At 41.5% G+C, this 14,246-nt stretch overlaps 1 protein-coding gene across 1 annotated transcript in view; it reads left to right on the top strand.

Moving 5' to 3' along the window:
* The first annotated feature begins 313 nt into the window (after positions 1 to 313).
* The window catches only part of LOC106824540 (adenylate cyclase type 10-like), a 37,078-nt gene continuing 23,145 nt past the window's right edge, over positions 314 to 14,246 (top strand). The window contains exons 1-9 of the mRNA XM_044776636.2: positions 314 to 530; positions 2,037 to 2,141; positions 4,979 to 5,017; positions 5,751 to 5,894; positions 7,674 to 7,879; positions 8,149 to 8,239; positions 8,329 to 8,417; positions 9,025 to 9,216; positions 9,914 to 10,035. Coding sequence (XP_044632571.2) covers positions 374 to 530; positions 2,037 to 2,141; positions 4,979 to 5,017; positions 5,751 to 5,894; positions 7,674 to 7,879; positions 8,149 to 8,239; positions 8,329 to 8,417; positions 9,025 to 9,216; positions 9,914 to 10,035 — 1,145 coding nt within the window. The 5' untranslated portion in view covers positions 314 to 373. The remainder of the gene's footprint in view (positions 531 to 2,036; positions 2,142 to 4,978; positions 5,018 to 5,750; positions 5,895 to 7,673; positions 7,880 to 8,148; positions 8,240 to 8,328; positions 8,418 to 9,024; positions 9,217 to 9,913; positions 10,036 to 14,246) is intronic.

Raw genomic sequence — 14,246 nt, 5'->3', positions numbered from 1 at the left:
AGTGGAACTTGACCTAAGTTTCTACTCCAGTGATATGAGGAAAAGACCACCCTGTTGATATTTATCTCGGATGGTCTGTTTTAAATAGAAGCATCTTCACCTCCATGTTTCAAGGAGATTGAAAACGTCGGCTTTCTCTTCCGAACTCGCTGCCCTGCCCCGCCTTCCGCCCCTCCCCACTGGAAGCCCGAGCCAGGGCGCAGGCGGTGGGAAGCGGGTGGGGCGGGGCTCGCGGTCCCTTTCGATTGGCGCTCCCCAAGGAGGCCCGCAATGATTGGTTGCTGGGAGGGGCCTTCAAGGGCCGGCGTTGCGGATTGGCTGCTACGCGAGAAACCCTGTTCCCGATAGCTCGGCGGCCAAGCCCGCCGCCGCCATGGCGACCAGCGAGCAGGTGGCGGCGCCGCCTCTGTGGCCCATAGAGGCCCGGTTGGCGGCGCTGCTTCCCGACTTGCTGGTCTTCAGGAAGCCCAGGGGGTCGGAACCCGAGCTCGCCACGGCCCAGGGCGTCCTCCTTGGTGTCCACGTGACGGGTGAGGGGAGGCGCGTCGCTCTCCGGGCTTGCCTGAGGGCGGCCGTTGGCCTCAGCTCGGAGAGGCGGGGCGGTCGCCGGGCGAGCAAGGCGCGGTGTAACTGCGCGCCGCCGCCGCCGCTCGTCTTCAGAACCGGAGGACGCCTTTCGGCGCGATCCGGCGAGCCCTCCTTGAGGCCGCTTCAGAAATGATGGAAGTGGGACTCAGAAAGGGGAAAGCACTTCTCCTGGGCTGCACGGCGGGCCCTGAACGCAGGCTCCTCCCAGACCGAGCCTTTGCCGTTAGGCATTCTGCCTCGTCCAGTGATTTCATTCTCTCAATGAAGCCGCTCTTTGGGTCTATAATTATGTGTCCGCCATCGTTGTAGGAGTTAGAGATTTAGCAGCTACTTTGAGAGACGTTAGTTTAACAGCCGTCCGTGTGTCAGGGCTGGGAGATGGGCGACGCAGGGGCCGGTCCTCAGGGTGCTCTCCGTACAGCTGTAACCCGTTCCCCTTGCCAGGGCTTTCTCTGTCCCGATTCCTGTGGTTTCCCTTGGCCAGAGGAGCCGTCAGAGGGTTTGGTGGGGAAGGGGTAGCTGGCTTCAGATGGAGAGGGCGCCTGTGGGTGAATCTTCACCATCTGGAAGCATGGCGAGGGTGGCCCTCCGGATCCCCAGGGGCAGCAGCAGCCAGCCTGGCGCCGCTACTATCTACCGACTGGAGTGCCCCTTACTGGGAGGAGATGCTTCCAAGACCCCCGGCGGATGCCTGAAACCGCAGATAGCACCAAACCCTATATCTACTATATTTTTTCCTGTACAAACATAGCAGTGATAAAGTTTAACTTATAAATTAGGCACAGTAAGAGATTAACAATAACTAATAATAAAATAGGACAATTATAACAATATGCTGTAATACCAGTTACCGTAGATGTAGATCTTAACCTCAACGCACGATTTTTTCCTTTCCTTATGTCAGGAACTTTCACCTTTTCACTTGAAGGAAGCACTTTAGGGCTTCTCTTTGCATATGCAAATTGCCAGCATCACTAATCTTGCACTTTGGGGCCATTATTAAGTAAAATAAGGGTTACTTGAACACAAGCACTGGGATAGCACAACAGTAGATGTGATAACTCAGAGGGCTTCCAAGCGACTAATAGGCAGGTAGCCCATAAGCAAGGAAAGGATGTCCAAAGGGATGGTTCACATCCTGGTGGGATGGAGCGGGAAGGCAAATTTCATCAGGCTACTCAGAATGGTGCCCAATTTAAAACATGAATTGTTTATTTCTGGAGTTTTCTACTTAATATTTTTGAACTGCAGTTAAATGTGGGTAACTGAAACCATGGAAAGAAAGGCTATGGATGTGGGGGGACTACTGTAACAGCGTGTTAAAAGATAATGAAATCGCTCATCTCAAAGAGGTCTGCTTCCTTTACACTGCCCTGTTGGGTGGAGGGAATAGGACCTAAAAGTTTAGGATTTGCAGCTAACATAGTAATTTTTGCTTTGTTTGTCAGGGTTTACAGCATTGATGGACAGGTTCAGCCTGACCTGCAAGTCGGAACGTGACATGGACAAACTGGCCCACATCTTCAGTTATTACATTAGTGACATCGTGGAGCGTGAGTGACCATTGTAGTGGAGCAAGGAGGTGTAGTGCCGGGCTCCTGAGGGTTTGTAACAGAAGGCGGCCTGGGGTACTTTAAAAGGGTAAACCAAAGGGTCATTCCGTTAGTGGTGCTCATCTTTCATTTCTTCAGGTTGCCACTGACAAGCTGGATCTTTGCCCGTATCTGCCGTTCTTCTCAGTCTCGCATCTCGTAGACTTGATGTTCAGAAAGGGGGAAAAAAGCTAATTCTAATTCTTACTTTGCGTATTTGCATTTTATTTTAAAATAAAGTATTCCTCAGGTTGTCTCTTCTAACAGTAATGTAATGTGCCTCGTGTGTATATCAGATATAATTTACAAAACATCTTCCCTTTCTATTAGTGCATTTTGATCCTGTGAGGTGGGAATGAGTGTTTTCTTTATTTTCTGCCAAGTATTAAGTTTGTGGATATTTGCCTAATGTGGAAAAAAACACCCTCCTTATTTGTGCAGTAGACATGTTTTGAGTACCTACTCTGTGACATGCACTGTAATAGGTGCAGGGGGTGCAAAACCTATTCTTGAGGAGCTTTCAGTCTGGTTAGGCCTACTCAACAGAAATTACTCTGGCCCTATGCCCTTTAGTGCTTGTGTAATATTCCCTTCCTTTACTGGCAGGGCCACATACAGTTAGGTCCATCATTCTGAGATTCACCAGAATAAATACTTTGTGGCATCTCCTTTAGGAATTTGATTTGACTCACCTCTTACCCCAGAGGAACAAGTATAAAAGATATTTCAATTTTTCTCAATAAGTTTAGATGAAAAGGGGAGACAGAAATTATGTATTATGTGTGTGTTGTAACATCAGGAACTGATGGGTACTGAAATACAGGGGAAAATAGGACACAGTACCTGCCCTCATGGAGTTTCCATTTTAGTGAGAGAAACATAATAAGTAAACAACTAATTATAGATTATAGATTCTGTAAAGGAAATAAATAGGGTGTAGTGGTAAAAAATGTAAAGTAGTTTCTGTATTAGATAGGGTGGTCATAGGTGGGTCCTCTGAGAAGATGTTGTTTAAGCTGAGACATAAAGGATGAAAGGAACACCTTGTGAAGAGCTAGGGGTAAGCATTTCAGGCAAAAGAATGCCAAGTACTAAGGTTCTGAGATGGGAGAAAGCTTATCGTGTTCTAGGAACTGAGAAGGCCAGTGTGGCTAGAGCATAGCTAGCAGTGGGAGAGCGGCTTGAGGTGAGGTTGGAGATAGATCATCAAGCTCTGGAGTTTGGATTATATATTTTCATACAAATGGAAACTTTTGAAAGGTTCTAGCAGGGAAGTGATGTGATCTGATTTCCATTTTTTAAAGCTCATTTTGGCTGCCTCATGGAGATTGGATTATAGAGCCTGATGGAGAGTAGGTAGTAAGAATGGAAGCTGGAGGAGTCAGTTGGAGCAGTTGTGGAGAGATGATGGAGATTCTGTCTAGGGTAGTAGTTCTCAACCTTGGCTGCAAATTAGATAACCACTTTGGGAGTTTTTAAAAATCCTGCTGTCTAGTCTTCACCCCAGACCAATTAAATCAGAATATGTTGGGGTAGGCCCAGGAATAAGGATTTTTAAAAGTTTCACAGGCAATTCCAATGTGCAGTCAAGGTTCAAACCATTGATCTAGAGATACTGCAGTAAAGCTATGTGGAATGGATTGATTTGAAATCTCTTTTGCAGGTTCAACAGACAGGATTTGCTGATGAATTGGATTTCAGTGGGAAGTGGTGACAAAAGGGACTCTCAGTTTTTTGGCTTTCATAACTGAATTGATGGTGATGTCACTGAGATGAGAAAGACTGGGCTTTGAGAAAGAAAACCAGGGGTTCTGTTTTGAATATATTTAGTTTGGGATGTCAGTAAGTCGTTCAAATGGAGAAATGAAGTTAGGAACTATGATTGAGCCTGGAACTCAGAGAAGTCTCTGTTAGAGATAAAAATGTGAGTTGATGGCATAAAGATGGTAATTAAAGTTAAGAACTGATTGTGTCCACGTGGGGACAGTGTAAATAAAGACAAAGAGCCTAAGACTGAGGCTTGAGCAACTCCAGGGGAGGATTATGATTAGGGAGAAAGAACCTACAAAAGAGATTGTAAAGTGGCCAATGAGGTAGGATGTTGTGGTGTTCCAGAAGCCAAAAGGGAAGTAGGTATCTAGAAGAAGAGGGCCACGGTTTGGTGAGTTGAAAATGAAAGGTGTCAAGTACAATAAAGTAAGAAAAATATTGAACTTAGCAAGATGAATACTGTTGATGATCTTGATAATGTTAGTGAAATGGTAGAGATGGAAGTCACATTGGAGTAAGCAGAGAAGAGAATGGTAGAAAAAACATTTCACAGTGAATAGGATGTGAGGAGAAAATTGTATATAGCTGATTCTTTTGAGAATTTTTTTTGCCTTGAATGTAACAGAAAAATGGAGGTAATGGGGAAAAAGGTAGAGTCAAGAATAGGTGGGTTAATTTTGTAGTTTGTTTTTTAAGATATTGATGGGAATGACCCAGAAGAGAGAGGATAAGGGAGGAAGTGAAGTTCTTGAGAGGGTGAAGGGAGCTAAGATCCAGAGCACAGATAGGAGGATGGCTTTGAAGAGAACAGGAGTACTTCTTCCATGCTAGAGAAGAAGGGTATAGGTACAGACAGATTTAGGGAGAAGCTAGGAGGAAGGAAGAGGAAGCCTGAGCCTTGGAGTGAACAAATAGACCAGAAAAGATATGAAGAAAAACCCAGTAGTAGGCCATTCTATGATTCTGCCGTGATCTTGTATATATCTGATTTTGACTCATTTTCTTCTTTCCCCCTTACTTGATTTCAGATGTGCTCTGTTTTGGAGGGGATATCCTAAATATCACAGGTATTTTTCAGTTTTTCTGAAAATTTAAATGACTGTAGGTAAGGAAGACTATATTTAGGTGGAGTTTGGCATATTTTTTTATTCAGCATTGTTTGGTTATTTAATATGTACTGGGCTCTGGGGAAACAAAGATGGGGAAGACACAGTCTCTGCCTCAAAGGATCTCCCAGTCTAATGGAAAAGGCTTGCCCATAGTAAGCTCGCATGAGCTTTACATTTTGTTTAGATTGAATGACAGGAAAATAAGTGCTTATAAAGCATTCGTGAGAAAACTAATGAGACACTTGATCATTAACAACAGAAGCTAAGTGTAAGATAGGGAGGAGTAAGATCTGAAGAACTCTGAGGATCTTTCACAGCTATATGCCGCAGCGTCAGCCTATCTTTTTGTTTAGTCTTAATTAAACCAGCCATAAAATTAGATTTGAATGTGAACCTACATTTTGTGAGCGTCCTTGCTAGTACTTCTCCCCTTCTGTTAGTATTCTGGTGGAGGGGAAGATTACCAAAAATATCCTTAAACCTTAGGAACATTTCAGCTTCTACCTAGTTATTTTTTTATATGCTGAATGGTTTCAAGGATCTATGGTGTATTTGAACCTAGCTTAATGTATAGGGCCAGGAAAATTTGCCTGACACTTTGCACGGTGTCTTCTGCATCACTGAGGGCTTTGCCCTGGTCCAAGTGAGTCCAGGTGTTTGACCTCTGTTGGCCTATCTTGTGTCTCTGCAGGGAATGTGCTCCTGGCACTCTGGACAGTGGAGCAGAATCAACTGAGTGACATCATTACTCTGGTGGCAAAATGTAGTCTGGAGATACAGGAGAAATTTGGGATCTACCATACCAAAGAAGGCCAGGACCTGCAGCTAAAGATAGGTAGTAGCTACTAAAAGAGTGATTCAATTGAAAAAGAAAAACACTATAAAAAATTCAAAAGATAAGTGACAAACTGGGAAAAATACTTGCAACTCATCATATAGACACATAGACAAAGGGTGAATTTTGCTAATATTAGAAAGAGCACCTAGAAGTTAGGAAAAGACTGATATTCCAAGAGAAAAATGGGCGAAGAACATGAATAAATAGTACGTGGACAAAGAAATACATCTCTTTTAACATGTGAAAAGATGGTCACCTCCATAATAAGAAAAATGTCTATTGAAAGTCACGTTGAGATCATTTCTCACCTATAGATAGGCAAAAGTTCAGATGCTGAACACACTGTTGGTGAGGCTGTGAGTTACAAATAAGCCTTCCTGGGAAATTCAGCCTGCAGACAGACCTGTCCAGAAAAAAGCCCAGTATATGTATAATTGGACAGAGGAGAAGGGGGACAGAAAAAAATTCTTTGAAGAAATAATGGCAGAACATTTTCTAAATTTGATAAAAACTAAAAATCTGTAGCTCCAAGAAGCTCAATAAGCCTAAGCACAAGAAAAATGAAGAAAACTATACCAAGGCATATCATAAGCAGATTACCTAAAACCAGTGATAAAGAAAACATCTTAAAAGCAGCCAGAAGGAAAAAAAAAAGACATTATATACAAAGAAACAAAGATAAAGATGAAAGCAGATTTCTTGTTGGAAACATTGCAAACTAGAAAACAGCAGAACAGCTTTAATGTAAGAGATTAAAAATCCCTGTCAACCTAGACTCCTATACCCAGTGAAAATACCTTCAAAAAAGAGAGGTGAAATAAAGATTTTTTCAGACATATAAAAGCTGAACTAATGCATCTCCAGCAAACCCACACTATGAGAAATGTTAAAGGAAGTTCTTCCAACAGGCAATAATGAGTGTTGACAAGGACATGGAGAAATCAGAACCCTCATACATTGCTGGTGGGAATGTAAACTGGTAGAACCACTTTGGAAAAAAGATTAGCAATTTCTTAAAAAGTTAAACATACGTCTACCATATGGCCCAGCCCTTCTACTCTTAGGTATTTACCCAAGAGAAGTGAATGCATATGTCCGTAAAAAGACTTGTACACAGATGTTCATAGCAGCTTTATTTGTAATAGCCAAAAGTGACAACCACCACATAGCAGAGCTCGAGGAACCTACAACTAGAGTATACAACCATGTACGGGGGGACTTTAGGGAGAAGAAGAAGAAAAAAAAAAAGAAGATTGGCAAAAGATGTTAGGTCAGGGCCAACCTTTAAAAAAAACAAAAAGAAAGAAATCCCCCAGGGTAAGAAAAACGGGAGGTACAATAAAAGTGTATAACAAAGCCCATGGCTGGTAAAATACTGATGGTCTATGCACTCAGCCCTGGTTACATGTGAGGAGGGATGGTGTGATCACCGTGGCAGTAATTTCTGAGCGTAACCATTTGATTTCTACCATTAGGACCTAGCTGTCCATTAGAATAGCAATTTAGAGATAGGATTCTTGGAGGCCTACAATCTCTTGTTTCTTCCCCCATACAACCCAGGCTTGTTTGAATGTCTGTGTCTAGGTGTGTTTAAGACAGAAGGAAATCTGGGGCAAAAGACTATTTTTGAAGGTGAGCTCATGTAATCTGCAACTGTGGACAGTAAGAAGACTGGCATGATGCATCGAGCAATGTGAGGATTCCAGACCCCACCCTTTGCAGAGTTTTCCAGTTGAGTTTGGCTGTTCATCACTTGTCTTCTTTTTCTCTGGACAGGTCTGTCTGCAGGTCGGATTTCCCAGGTTATTGTTGGAGATGAGCAGCGACAGTACCTCTTGGTGATTGGGCGAGATGTAGACGATGTCCAGTTAGCTCAGCGTTTTGCTCAGGCAAATGAGATTGTCTTGTCCTGGAACTGTTGGAAGCTCTGTGAGCAGTATATGTTTGAAGTGGAAATCATGAGGGAGGATGAAGCTGTGAAGGTAGGAGGCTGGTCCCATCCATTGCACATCCTGAAAAGGCCTTCCTACTACACAGGGCAGTGCTCTGGTGGTATTAACATATTGCCTGACCAAACCAACAACCATTGGAACTCGATTTTGGAGGGAGGCAGGGGATATTCTCCCAGGAAGATAGACGAGGCAGAAAAGTAAGGCTGGAAAGATAAATAATAAACAACCTCAGCCTCTCTGTTAAGGAAGGTAATCCAGTTGGAGGGTGGGCACAGAATTGAGCGCTTTCCTTTCTATAGTTAAGAGATATGCGGATCATTGACCCATTTGATTTTGATGAGCATTTTGACAAGTGCCTCGATTATCTGCCACATTACCGGACAAGTGCTGGTAAGTTACTTTGTCCTTTCTACCCAAGCCCAAAATTATAAAGATTAATTTTCCACATGGCTGGAGATACTTTGTTTTCCTTTTCTCAGACACTCTAAGAACTGCCCTGGAGTTGGATCCAGACTCCACACTTGAGCAAACCCTGCGGAAGCACATCATGAAAAACCTTTTGAAGAAGGTTATTTCCTACTTCTTGAGTCATTGTGTAGATTGTGTGTGTGTTTGTGTAAACAGGCATACATTTATAGTGTCTACCTTTTGGCGTTGATCCAGTTCATCTCTGGCTCCCCATTGTAATACCAGCTGCTTTCCCCATCTACACCAACTACTGTGATGACATGTCTTATAACTTTAGATTTCTCAGTCCTAGAAAATAGAAGCCACGTTTATTTTTCAGTTTTTCTCTCAAGAAGCTAGTACACTCTTAACAGAGTATAGAGTATATGCTTGGTAAGTATGTATTGATTGATTGTGTATGTATGAATCTATGTGAATCCCTTAGTAAGTCATATAATGACTAATGGAATTGGACATATCAAACTAACTCTTAGAGAGAAAATATAAAAGCCTGGCAAATTTCATCAATAAATTAGATTTAAAGTCAAACAGTTTTAATTTCAAGTATACTGGTGTGTATATCTTCTATCCCTCTCGAACCTGAATTCTAGGTTTTTGACATCTGTAAGTTATTTGCTTATACTCACCATGCAATATAGAATTAAAATGCCTAAACATGATCCTGGGAGTTGAAGACACAGGCAAGGTAACTCACTGTGTCTTTGTAGATTGATGAAGGCCAACCTATGGAGTATATATCTGAATTCCGTACCGTGACTATGGTTTTGGTCAGCCTAGAGTTCCACAAGACAGCATGGATGTTGCATTTGTGTCATCTTATCCAGGAGGCTGCCTTATACATCTCAACAGTCATAGAGAAGGGGGGCGGCCAGCTGAGCCGGATCTTTATGTTTGAGAAAGTAAGTACAAGGGAACTTGACCCATCAGCATTAAAGGTGAGTGAGGAATAATAGTCTTGTATGACCAGTTTATCTCTCACATAACACAGGCATAAGTCAGATTTCCTGCTATTAATTTTGTAATAAGCTATATTAAATTAAAACGTCAACTAATAGTAGTTAAGGAATTGGATGTCCTAGTTAATTTAATTTTCAGGGTATCTGAGAGTTACTTTCCATATCCTTTTTGATTCTATTCCTGTTGAAAAATCCTTGTGAAAGCATGAAGAATGTTTTTCTGGCTCTATTAGTACACTAAATGTAAACAGATCTTTCTCAGATAATTGAGGAGCTTGAAAAAGAACAGTATCATAATGCTTGACATTATAGGTGAAAAAAACGTGGGTAGATAGACTTAGCTCAAGGTGTACACTACAAATTGAATTTTTGAAAAGTTCTTGACATTAATTTTTCTTGTGTTTTAAATTTCAGTTTTGAACAGTTAGTTAAATTAAGATTTTATTTCTTTTTTCTTAATCATCTCCATGTTGATGTGGCCCAGAGTGTCCATTTCATGAATCTTGTAGAAGCCTACATTCCTAACAGAAGACCTGTCAGGAAAGGGTCTGGCTTCATTCAGGGGAGTTGGTTCAGTTGAGGCAAGCCATATTCCTTCCCCAGGTAAACGTCTCTTTTCTTTCCTTGTCATCTGTCCCAGGGCTGCATGTTTCTCTGTGTTTTTGGCCTTCCTGGGGATAAGAAGCCAGATGAGTGTGCACATGCCCTAAAGAGCTCCTTCAGCATCTTCAGCTTCTGCTGGGAGAATCTTGCTGAGACCAAGTGAGGAGGAAGGTGGGGCAGAGAGGAGCTTCTCAGGCCCCAGGGGGCTCTTCCGGCAGGGTAGGAGGCAGTAGCAAGTAGCAGGGATTGAGGGCGTCCACAATCTGCCTACAGGGGAGAGAATGTACCAAGTCAGAAAACAAGATCTATTAAGAAGTCACTAGGTACAGAACTATGTACTAGGTACCCAGAGAAAATAAAGATGTTTCCATCCATTGGGGTGGGAGAGGGGGAAGAATAGAATACACATGGCAAGATCAAGAACACTGCAAAGGAACTAGCAAATGTGTAAATTAATATAACACAAATAATACATCTGTATGTGGATGGAATGCCGAACAAAGTCTGCCTGTCTACAGGGAGGAGAAGTGTGGGAAGAGAGGTTGTAGGGCAATTACCTAGAAAGGAAAGGACCTATAAATGATGAATAGATTTGAAAAAGTTATTTCTAATGTTAACATCAAGTCGAAGATTTGTTTGCTTGGTATACTTATTCAAGATGAATAAAAATTATGTCACACATTTATATAGTGCTTTCACATTTATAGAATACTTTAGTATATGCCACCAGTGTGAACACTTTTATCCCTCTTTTACACATGAAGAAACTAAGGCCACAGAAGAGAATTTACTAGCATATAACAGAGCTGGTAATGAAGCCCAGACCTTCTGTCCTCAAATTTTGTGTTGTTTTCATTACTCCACAGCTGCCTCTTATAAAATGCAGATAGTCCCCAAAAGAGATAATATATATTATTAACATGATACCATTGTAGACACATACTCATGGAATCTTAGTACTGAAAAGAACTTTAGAGATTATCTGATCCAACTCCTTCTTTTACAGATAAGAAAGGTGCTACAGTTGCTTCATAGATACTTAGACTCTTAGCCCAAGGCAGATATGTATTGGCACTTCTTTCAGGCTTGGTAGGATCTGCAGATACTCCTACAGCCTACTTCCCAGTCTTATCTCTAGTATGGTGTGCTGGGCCATCCCTTCCAGTGCTGGTCTCTTCCGCTCTTGAATTTTGCGTTGACCTTTGGCCTTCAGAGGCTATCTTACAATGCCTTTAAGGATGCCTTCTATGACTCTAAGGCCATAACTTGGTCTTTTCAGTCTTACTCTAGAATATAGTAGATGTTAAGAGCTAGATAGGATCTTAGAGTTCATCTAATCTGACCTCCTTAATTTCAGGAGACTGAGATCCAGAGGTTATGTTGGTAAGCCAAATAGCTTGACGATGTCAGAGCCTAAAAGCTAGTTTCCAGGTCAGTGTTTTTTTCCTTAAAGGTAATTACTAATGCAGTAATTTCCCAAAGTATGTGTGGTAGAGCATTAGTCCCTAATAATTCATGAAAAAAAGATTTTTGTGGCCAAATTTGTTTGGGAAGTGATGTAAACTATATTTCCTTCTTGGAGGTTCACAATATACATTAACATCAAAGGTTCTGAGTAGTCCTACAGTAAATAAAATTGTTACATTTTGTTTTACTCAACATTTCCCAAATTCACTTCATCATGAAACACTTTCCTCCAGAAATACCTATAAACATCCAGAAAAATAAATGTTCTGAGGAGCATATTTTGGGAAATGCTGCACTAACCGGATGCTGAAGTTTGCCTTCTTCAGCCATAATTCACATGTAGAGACATAGTCTCATTGGTGCCTGTGTTCAGGAGCAGATAATATTGCTCATGCCTCTCTGTATCACATCAGCCTGACCCAGACCTAAACCACACCCTGTGCCTCCTTTTTCAATGAACCTCTTCACCTTGTCTTCTAAGTTCCCCTTTCTCATCTGAGAAATACTTTCAGTTTTCAGCTCATGTACAGAAGAAAAATCATTCTCTGAGTCCATCGATTGATCAGGCTTTTCTGGTTTGTGACTAAATCTCCAGGATATTTTTAAGACTCAGGGAGTGCAGTCTCAGAATCTCATCATTATAGTTTTTTCAGGACCAGAAATACTTTGTTTATTTATATATATTTAATAAAGAATATATTCTTCATCAATGAAGAAAAACTTTTAAAAAAGGAAGGAAGCTGGACTGCCAAGAAGAGCAAGGGGGAATTATAAAGTACAATAGAAAGAATTAAGAAACAACCAAGTGAGAAAAGTATTATTTGTTTCATTGTCACAGTCTTGTTAGCAGTTGAGTTTCTCACATGCATGAAAGCACTCATTCAGCAAGCATTCATGGAACACAGTTATGAGTCAGACACTGTGCTAGACCACTCCTCAGCTCAGTAAACAGCTGACTTTAATACAATGAGATTTAAGTGCAGGAATCAAATCCTGGCTACCTGCTCACAACTTCACAGTGCTATGGGAAGAAGTAGTTCTTTCCATGGTACCAGAGAATTGTTGACTATAGACATGAGTTTTGAGCCAGGTTGAAAACGAAAGGAGTTCAGTAGGTGGATAAAGTAAGAAAGGGCATTTTAGGCAAAGGAAGCACCATGAAACATTAGAAGAGTTTTAGTCTTGTTCTTAGTGTGGCAGCAGAACCAACTGCCTGGTTCTGTCTTGGTTATCTCTTATTCATCCTGGGCAATGGGCCCATTGAATGAATGGTAAGAGTCCTCAATCCTGTCCTTAAAGGAAGGCAAGAGAATTTTGATGCCCAGGAGACAGTAATGTTAGAATTATTGTCACTTTTCATGCTTTCTGTGAAAAACTGAAAATTGTTTATTTGTAGAATTAACTTGAAACTAATTATGCCTTATCACACCCTCTTTCTCCAACCACATCTTGTTATCTGTCACATGAAATTTTCACGTCAGTCAAGTAAATCTGCTTATTCTCTGTTATGTATGAATTGTTCATGCCCACCTTTGAGCCTTTGCCTCACCTGGAGCAGTATATGCCCTCTCTTTAAATAATTCACGTTCCCAGTACTTTTCCATCCCTGGCCTAGGTAGGGTCATTTCTCCTTTCACCTCTCCCTACTCCAAACACCTATGCGCTAGCCATCTTGAACTAATTAGTTTTGCACACACACACCAGGCTTCTCAAAGTCTACGCCTTTTCCCACTGGACAGAATGCTGTTTCCGCACTTTGGCAGTACTTCAACTTTCAAGATCCAATCAAATGTCCTCTCCTTTATGAATATTCTTTCTACTCTCCAGTATGAGTGAGTGCATCCCTTCTGTTTGCTCTGTTAATTTGCTATACTGATCTCTAATATGTAGTATTTGTTTTGCTGACGTATAAATATGTCTCTTCACCTTCTTCAAACTCTACCACCCTCCTCCTCAGACTGAACTTCTTCAGGGAATGGTATTTTAAACATCTAGTGCGGTACTAGTGCTGTAGATACTGCTCAGTCTTGCTAAAGGAATGAGTGTACGCATTCATGAATGAATGAAAAAAATGTTACTCATTTAAAAAAAATTATCCAAAGACTAATTTGCTTCAGGAAGCCTTCCGTCAGCCTGATATTCTGATTATTCCTTTACTCTGACATTCTACCATTATTTGGTCTGTTAACCCTGTATCAACATCTGTTGATCTACTTTTCATTTTTGAGTTTTATGTGAGGCAGCATGGTATAGTGGAAATAACGTTGGTCTAGGAGTCAGGAGGCCTGGATTCTCATTCTGACTCTAGTAATGATTTTTGCTGTATAACTCTGGGAAATTTAATTAATTCCTGCGGTTTCTTTTGTCAAATGGGGTAAAAATATTTGCCCTACATACCTCACGTTTGCTGTTCATTATCCTTCAAACAATCAGATGAGGTAATCAATTTGATAGTACTTCAACAAGCATATATAAAGTATCTGACAGATACAGGGTATTTTTAATCTTTTTTACTAATAATAACTCCCCAACTAAAAGTCCTGGAGTAAGGGGATCATTTTTTCACTTTTGCTTGTCTCCCTAATATTCAGTACTTTGTACCCATCATGTGATGTAGATTGACAGTAGCCTCTGGCCTTTTCCTTTCTGAGCTCTAAAACTAGACTTTTGGGGGGCTGGCCCCGTGGCCGAGTGGTTAAGTTCGCGCGCTCCGCTGCAGGCGGCCCAGTGTTTCCTTGGTTCGAATCCTGGGCGCGGACATGGCACTGCTCATCAAACCACGCTGAGGCAGCGTCCCACATGCCACAACTAGAAGGACCCACAACGAAGAATATACAACTACGTACCGGGGGGCTTTGGGGAGAAAAAGGAAAAAATAAAATCTTAAAAAAAAAAAAAAAAAA

The sequence above is a fragment of the Equus asinus genome, chromosome 8 (assembly GCF_041296235.1).
Source record: "Equus asinus isolate D_3611 breed Donkey chromosome 8, EquAss-T2T_v2, whole genome shotgun sequence".
NCBI classification, from domain to species: Eukaryota; Metazoa; Chordata; class Mammalia; order Perissodactyla; family Equidae; genus Equus; species Equus asinus.
The sequence above is the reverse complement of the archived record's forward strand: the minus strand, read 5'-3'. Positions and strand labels throughout refer to the sequence as shown.